The 8,115-nt window shown below is 40.2% G+C and overlaps 1 protein-coding gene across 1 annotated transcript; it reads right to left on the minus strand.

Annotated features, from left to right (window-relative positions):
- Positions 1 to 568: 568 nt before the first annotated feature.
- On the minus strand, positions 569 to 7,595 carry LOC145481070 (serine protease 33-like). The gene is made up of 7 exons (XM_081459460.1): positions 7,449 to 7,595; positions 7,219 to 7,266; positions 5,629 to 5,775; positions 3,891 to 3,953; positions 2,852 to 3,106; positions 2,107 to 2,357; positions 569 to 1,981 (listed from the first exon to the last, which is right to left on the minus strand). Exons 1-7 carry the CDS (start codon positions 7,552 to 7,554, stop codon positions 1,679 to 1,681), a joined length of 1,173 nt encoding a protein of 390 aa, XP_081315586.1. The 5' UTR covers positions 7,555 to 7,595; the 3' UTR covers positions 569 to 1,678.
- Positions 7,596 to 8,115: the final 520 nt, after the last annotated feature.

The raw sequence follows: 8,115 nt of genomic DNA on the forward strand, positions 1-8,115 counted from the left end.
AACGCCAAAACCTAGTTGTCGACAACTAAAGCAGTTTCCTTTTTCGAAAAGAGAAACTGCTCATCTCAAACACTACGTTTTTTAATTGTCGATAACATTTAGTAGTCAAGAGCATGTATTTGTCGACAACTAAGCTTGTAGTCCGTGGATGCCCTTATTCTTTTGACTACGGTTACACCGTACGTAACAACGGAACTTGAGAGTACGATTACGAGTATGGTGGAACCGCGCCTTACTTTCAACCTGTTTATACGACAACTTAGTATTACGGCCACGCTGTTTTGATCCGGCCAAATAAGAAAGGTTGCATACCAGTGGTCCACGGATTGAGTTCGATTGAGTTCGATTTCCGAACGTTCGAACGACTTTGCCGGGCATATTGCACTTGCAACAATTTTAAACAAACAGCGACAGATGTTGATAGCGGAAACCATCCAGACCAATGAACTTTTAATATAACACAGTTAAACCGCTCCACTCTTCTTACAATCCAACCTCGTTCCCAGGATCTCTTATCTTTTCGCCCTCCCGGAGAGAGAGAGAGAGAGAAAGAGAAAGAGAGGAGAGAGAGAGAGAGAGAGAGAGAGAGAGAGAGAGAGAGAGAGAGAGAGAGAGAGAGAGAGAGAGAGAGAGAGAGGAGAGGATGGGAAGACGGGAGATCCTGTGAACGAGGTTGCTTACAATCCCTCTTACTAACACGACTTAAAGTGCGCCTCAGAAACTATTGCGAAGCAAAGAAAGCTTGGGAGACCGAATGACAAAAGATAACGACAAAGTCACGAACCTTAGCAGCAAACCCTAACATAACCCTAACATCAAATCAAAATCTTCTTCAGCCGCAGAACATTTCCTCTCCTCTCCTAACCACACTGCTAACAACATGCAATTTATCCCCATCGAAAAAATCTTTTTAATTCGGAAAGACGGAACAGCATATCAGATGACTGACAGATGACTGTCTCTCATTAGAGGTCAGAATTGATCATTTACAACAGCAGCGATAACGGTTTACCTGTTCCTAGCTACGGCACTGAAAAACATCAAAAACAACAAAAAAAGAGAAAACAATAAAACTGACCGAACTACTAAAAATGTTGCCCATACAGTCTTGAAAAGGGGCATGCTTCTGCGAATAGAAATGTAAATGTAATGGGAAATTTCGTCCGAATTGAAACCTCGTAGCGTTTGCTACATATCAGATGCATTTCGACCTTGGTTTGGACGATAACAGATTGACGTTGATTCAATGAAGTGAACAAGTGCAGTTCCCAGATCAAGTCCTGCATGCATCACTGAGGATATCTGATTACGACATTCGGGAACAGATTGTAAGGAAAAAGAAAACTGAAAATAGAAAACCGAGAAAATTTGAAATTTAGACGAAGGAAGTACAACGAGTCGACTACAAGTATAAAATGATGACAATTGACAATATTTTACATTTTCCCCTTTATTCCTTATATATAATGCATTAGTCTTACAGGATTAAGTTACTTAGGAGTTATTTTATCGTCAAATATAATATATTCTTGCGAAATGTGACCCTAACCGTAATTTACCCGAGTAATTAACCGGTAAGTGAGATTATTTTTATTAGTTTGCTGCGATTCTTTTATTTTCCATGAAACATGAGCTAGTCCTCAACCGACAATTTCAATCTCTTTACTGCCCTCGACAATTATGGAGTTGGGTTTTGATTCATTGTTTGCTGCACCCAGGGCTTAAGGGCCAACACGTCAGAATATACACCAAATCTATTTGGGCGCGCACAACCATAGCCCCAGCTGACGATACCCATAAGATACCACTTGTTATTTCTTGGACAGACCAGCGGTCCTCCACTGTCATTTTGGCATGCATCAACTCCTCCCTGAGAGAAACCTGCACAGCGCATGCGTTCCGTAATGGGCAATCCGAGGTCGCTGTATGCTCGCCGACAAGTGTCACGTGGTACAAGAGGAACTTGGGCTTGCTGCAAAATCTAAAAAAAAAAAAAGCCAGAGCGTTTTTTGTCTTATTCTCTTCATACCTTGCACAGTGAATAAATGTTTCCAGCTCAACTTATTTAGAGATTTCATGAATATCGTGAATACAAGTCATATTTACCTGTGCAAAATTTCCCCCCTCTGTTGTATCGCCCCATCCAGTGACATAGCAGTTGGTTCCAGGAGGAAAATCCTTAGTGGGCAGATATACAGGTCTTACGTCATTGTTGAACGTGATTGGTTTCCTCAGTTTGATCAATGCCACGTCATAGTCGGGCACAGGCGGGGCCGGTTTATAATTAGGATGTATGAAGATTTGGTGAATTGGGATAACTTGCTCGGTTCCGTCCGCTTTACGAAGATCATATTCACCTGTTATACAGATAAACGTGTGGTAAGAAAACAAATTTAATCTATAGAATAGAGCCATAAATGGAAATATTTCAAGACCCGCGTTCAAGCTTTGAGCCTTTCGATTTTTTGCGCGTTGATTACTCTAAAACGTAGAAGCGTTTATCAGTCCACAAAAGGGATATTAAATGCTGTCAAGGATAGAGTAAAAAGATATTCTGCTACTTTTCTTGTTCTACGTTCAAAGAAGCTGTAGAAAGTATTTTCAGAATACATACATATATATCTAAACCTTTCAAGTGAAACGGCTCTTAAACATTTGAAAAATATTATGATGGCAAATAAAGAAGCCTAAGCCGTGAATTACACCGTGATAAAACAATAAGGGCGTTTGAAAACACGAGGGAATGTTCTCAAATGTTTCAGACTCTGATAAAACATGTTTTTTTGACCAATCAGAGCGCGCGCAGCTTCCTATCTATATTATTAAGTGCGATAAAGAATTGTGTCCTTACCTACGGTCAGGGTAAAAGACGCGGGATTGTTTCCACGATCAAAACAGTGGGCTGCGGTAACGACCCAGTACGGGGTAAGAATGGAGCCTCCACACGAAACAGGCCTCGGGTGCGACTTAGAGTCCAGTAACACTTGCCAAGGCCAAGAACCTGGTTGCGCGTTTGTGCCCCCTACAATTCTTGAACCGGACTTTTTTGTGCCACACTCCACGTTCCTTAGCGATGAACGAGAGTTCAACCTCGAGGAAGATGGCCCTGGGAACGAGGTTGAAGACGGTTGAAGATGTAGAGTTGTCAATGTACAAAACACAAAATTCCAACTGAGAGCTAAAAATGTCGAGCGCGAGAAATTTCCATTCAAGCTAATCATAGCAAACTCAGCGGGTGGACCATTAGATTATTGATTGGGAGGGGGGGGGGGGTAGAAGGGGAGAGAGAGAAGGAGGAGATCCATGGAGATACTCGATATTCTTTATTCTTCTTCCAACAATGCAGGATTTTTCGTTTTCAAATCTCGCTATATGATTTTTCTATAATCTGAAGCGCCTACGCACCCCGAATAATCTACTAACCTACCCCTAATATAGGCTCGTTTGCCGCAACTTTCTCGGGTTCGGTGTTTGTTCCTTCCCGAGAAGGGTTCGAGAGAGGAGCACGGGCTCGTTTCCCGAACAGCGGCTGGAGATTGAGTCGAACCCCTAATACCGCAATCGAGCAATCAGTATTCGCTACCTAACATGTTACTGTTACTGATGCAACGAACGTAATAACCGATGGCTGACGGAAAAATACGCATATTCAAAGTCACGGCAACCTCGTTCCCAGGGCCTCTCATCTTCCTTCCCTCCAAGGGACAGGAAGAAGAGAGACCCTGGGAACAAGGTTGAAGTTTTGTCATTGCTACTGATTGGTTGAAACAAGCATTACTTTTTTAACCAATAAGACATCAACGAATTTAAAACTCAACGCCATGGCATAATTCTCTAAACGTTCTATTGCAACTCGATCTCTATTTCAGTAAAAATTTCTTATTTCTTACTCGGTGGCCGTCCTTCGTTGCCGTCTAATGGGGGTCGAGTTGGCCATATCCATGGCCACGAGGCTGCAACAAGAAAAGAGAGAAAATATTAGCAAGTGGTACTTTAGTAGTGTCGTGTTTGTCTTGGTGGTAACGAATATTTGAGTAATCCTGGATGTAAAGTAGATAAAATTAAGGTATAAATCTGTTTTGCGCAATCAGGGTCCACAGCTGGTTCCTTAATAGGGGGAGTCATGCTGACGTCATTGTTTACATTTTTCCTCATTTACATACAACTTTGCATACAGAAGGAAACATGGCAGCTAAAGAGCTAGTGAAACTTAATGCATGGTGAAATATTTAGCTATTTGGGTGTAATATTCAAGGAGATATTGTCTTTCAAAAACTACAAAATTTCTGGGTGGCAAAAGCGCTAATGAGCTCATACATTCTTTGTAAAATTTTGAATTTTTAAACCCGTGTTACACAAAAAGTATTCAATACATCAGGCTCATATTCATTGGCAGAGTTAATCGTACTACGACCTTTCAATATTGAGAACTGATTTATTTGTAGCTCTATGGGGAACTGAACTGCTTATGTTTATGAGGCAAATATTGTAAACAAGGATTCCCCTATAGGAATGTAAACTGAAGGTAAAGCCGACGATTCGTTTCATAACAGCTAACGTGGAATTTCTATGCGATCTTGTTGCCCAAAATCCGACCACTTCATTTTAAAACTGCTATATCTCCCCTTCCTCAGTTGCAGTAGTTTTTAATACCGAGCTGTTCAAAAGAGTTACGTCTTTACTCTTGACTTCCTTGCGTCGTTGCCCATCATCCGTACAGCCATTCCGGGGGTACTCCCAGAAAGATTGGGTGGGGGTGTGGGGCCCGTTTCCCAAAGTCCTTACGCTATTTAAAGCCGAAATCTGCGATTTTCCCCCTATTTATGACCTGACCAAAAATTCGGTACCCTATTTATGACTGACCCTTTAATCAATACTCTGTTTCAGACCTGCGTTATAATTAGTTGCCTTGCTCAGACAGATTTTAAAGATATTGTAAAGGACTTTTGTTGATGGCCTTGTCGGTAATAATGGAAAAGTAGTTCTTCTAAAAAACATACGCAATTCAGGACTAGAGTACAAAGACCATACCCTATTTATGATCAAAATGGCCAAAAATCGATACCCTTTTTATGAAAAAACGGCTGCCGAAAACCATACCCTTTGGGGCCGCACATACCTATATAGCCCATATAAGGGAATACCACTCCCCCCCTTACACCCTCCGCGACAGTGAGCCCAGTAAGCGAGCACAACAATTAACGGTGGCTGCAAAAAAAAAAAAACCAAAAAAAAACAGACCAAAGAACAAAGAATTTTCCTTCCACTTTCTTTTATGGAACTGCAGTAACGCAAAACAAAGACGTAAATTACTTCGTCTCGAAAAAAAATCAACAAATTTACCTTACTGTTGCCTAGCGTGGCATTGTGTACATATCCTTAGCGAAAGTCATAGATAAAGTTATAAACCTAATTTTCACTCAACTTAAGCAACGATGTTGCACATTTATGAAACACTGGTCGGAAACTGTACACACAGTCACTACTCAAAACCCAGTGAAGGTTTGTGAACTCTTTTTGTCAAAAACGAAAAGGATTTTTATACTTTTTCTCTGACGCAAATATTCTTCGCATAATAATACCCCCTCCATCCCGAAAATAAGCCCATGGGCTTGACCTTAAACTTACCGCTTATGTACTTGCAAACTGAAGACATAACTCCTTTTGGAAGTGGTACATGGTGCTTTGAGTTAAGCATACAGGGGTTGACGCCCTGGCGAACAAGTTGGAGGACTTGTAAAATCGATTTTAACGTAATACCACTGTCATGATCATCTGAGGAGATAAAGAAAAGACTGAGAAGAACTTCAATTCAAATCACATGGGGGTGGATGGTGGAATCGAGATTATGCATGAGAAGGTTCAAATGTCAGGAAAAAGTTCAGCTCTGAAACTGCGTCATTGATCATGAAGCCCAGACCAATACAAGTTTGTCTGCATGTATTAAAGGAATAGTTTCACTGTTCGGCGAATGTCCAAGCTATGATATAGTCCACCCAATTCCACTGTGTATAAACCAATCAGAAGTGAGTAGATAACTCATGCCTCCGATTCATAATAGAAACATATATCAAATTCTATATCCAGTACGGAACTCGAACTCTGTGTAAATCCTATGACATCTTCCGTGAATTTTGGGCATCAGTCACTCTGCTAGCTTCATTTAGCCGTATGGCTATAAAAAGGCTATCATTTGCTTTCACAAAATTATACACGCAGTTGATACACAAACAAAAATTTACTTAATGCGTGGAGTCGGAACATACAAAAGAAATGCTAATGAGAAATATCGGCTCTACAAGTGATACGAAAGATCGTATATTTGAACTGCGGAGAAAGGTATGAAGACATGATTGATCATCGCAATTATATACGCAACTTAAGCAGTTGTGAAATTAAAGCGTGAAAATAATTCAGGCTTGGACAGTATTCGAGCCCATGACTTCTGCGATGTATCGGTATCGGAGAGTTCATGGGTTCGAATCTCGTCTTCACGCAGGAGTCAACTGCTCTCATCCGATTGTTTTATAAACGATGAAATTGAATAATTAACGTTGTAGCTTGCACATGCGCCGAGCCGTGAAAACCTCCCTTTAAGGTCTCTAAGACGGAAACCGTCTGGACCGGCCTCATCTCTCCGTCCGTATAGAGATGTCCGGCTTACTTAGAGACGAAGGTAACGTAGCACCAGTAATTTGAGATAATAAAGCTGAAACCGATGCACAATGAATACACGTCTGTCAATAAACCTCTGGTTATAAACAGGGAGTCGCGTATTTGGTTGTGTAAAATGCATTTGCTTCACGCAATCGTAATTTTCTTGTACCTACATGTCCATTTTGCAGTATTTTCAACTAAAAGAGCACTTTGCAAGGGGCCCTTGACGGTCAAAGAAATGTCCGTGCTATGGTGTCGAATTTAATCGCAGAAAAATCGTTGAAAAAAGGCGAAGACCAACACCAGGTTTCCATGTTATTGAGATGACTAAACATTTCTGAAATGGAGAATTTACTTTCGTTTCAGTAATTTGAAATACCCCTGCGAATATGAGCCCACTAAAAGGCCACTTCAAGAGATACCAAAGCCGAGGATTTATCATCGAAACTTTGCTATATAACACAGCAATTAGCGTTCGTATAAACGCCGACAATGATACTGAAGACCCATACTGCTAACGTGGTGGATTTACTTAATACGAAACTAGGCACTCATACAAACCATCACGCTTGTTTCTGAATCTGTGTTCGCTAAACAGCTTTAAGGTATCTGGAACACATGTAGACAACGATTAATTACAGGAACAAAAACTGACGAAAATTTGAGGAATCATCTTCGCGCACAACAGACAAACGGCGTGTGAACAAGAAGTAGACTATCAGTTAAAAAAAACTACACTGAAGATCTCCAACCAAAAATCAATCCTTCATAACAATTCAAGCCAAAGATACCTTCATTTACGTTCTTTGGGTGATTTTCACTTCCTTGACTGATCTCTGTAAAAGAAATAAGCAGACACAGGACAAAAGTTGCAACAAGCGTGTTTGGCGCAAACATTTTGCCTGAATACGTCTTTAGCAAGTTACCAGATCAAGTTTGCTTTAGACTGGAGAACTACAGCTCTATATAAACACCAATCTGATATAGGCCCTGCCCATATGCTAGTCAAAACTGACCAGAAGATTGCTTATTTATAGATTAAGAGTGATATTACTAGATCAAGATCAAGATTCACTTGTCATTCAAAAACATTGAGATTCACAAAAGTATATTTAGATACAGTGTAGCTATGAATACATGGAAGAAGCTAAAAATGAATGGAGATCGTATATACGTTAAGATGCGTAAATTCAAGATCAATAATAACATAATCCCTTTTTATTTATTCATTTATTTATTTATTTATTTATTTTTTCCTTTTTGGTGGTCTGTCTTTATATAATAATATGGGGTCTTGCCCACTTTACAGATCTTCCATAGGGCTTATTTTTATTCTTTGTAGTAGTCAGTAAATTGTGATAAATAATTACATATTTCTAAGAGACAGAAAAAAAGGTTTCTGTGTTGCTAACGAGTTATAGTAGCCACTTGGCTGTGTACCATTGGAAATCCGCCAAT

Source organism: Orbicella franksi, chromosome 3 (genome assembly GCF_964199315.1).
Source record: "Orbicella franksi chromosome 3, jaOrbFran1.1, whole genome shotgun sequence".
NCBI lineage: Eukaryota > Metazoa > Cnidaria > Anthozoa > Scleractinia > Merulinidae > Orbicella > Orbicella franksi.

Excerpts from the sequence above, each read along its gene's own strand:
- LOC145481070 (XM_081459460.1), bottom strand. The coding sequence starts at position 7,554 with ATGTTTGCGCCAAACACGCTTGTTGCAACTTTTGTCCTGTGTCTGCTT. Across the intron at positions 5,776-7,218 it reads ATTCAGAAACAAGCGTGATG|ATGATCATGACAGTGGTATT; the intron begins GTTTGTATGAGT and ends TTATCTCCTCAG. Across the intron at positions 2,358-2,851 it reads GTCTTTTACCCTGACCGTAG|GTGAATATGATCTTCGTAAA; the intron begins GTAAGGACACAA and ends TCTGTATAACAG.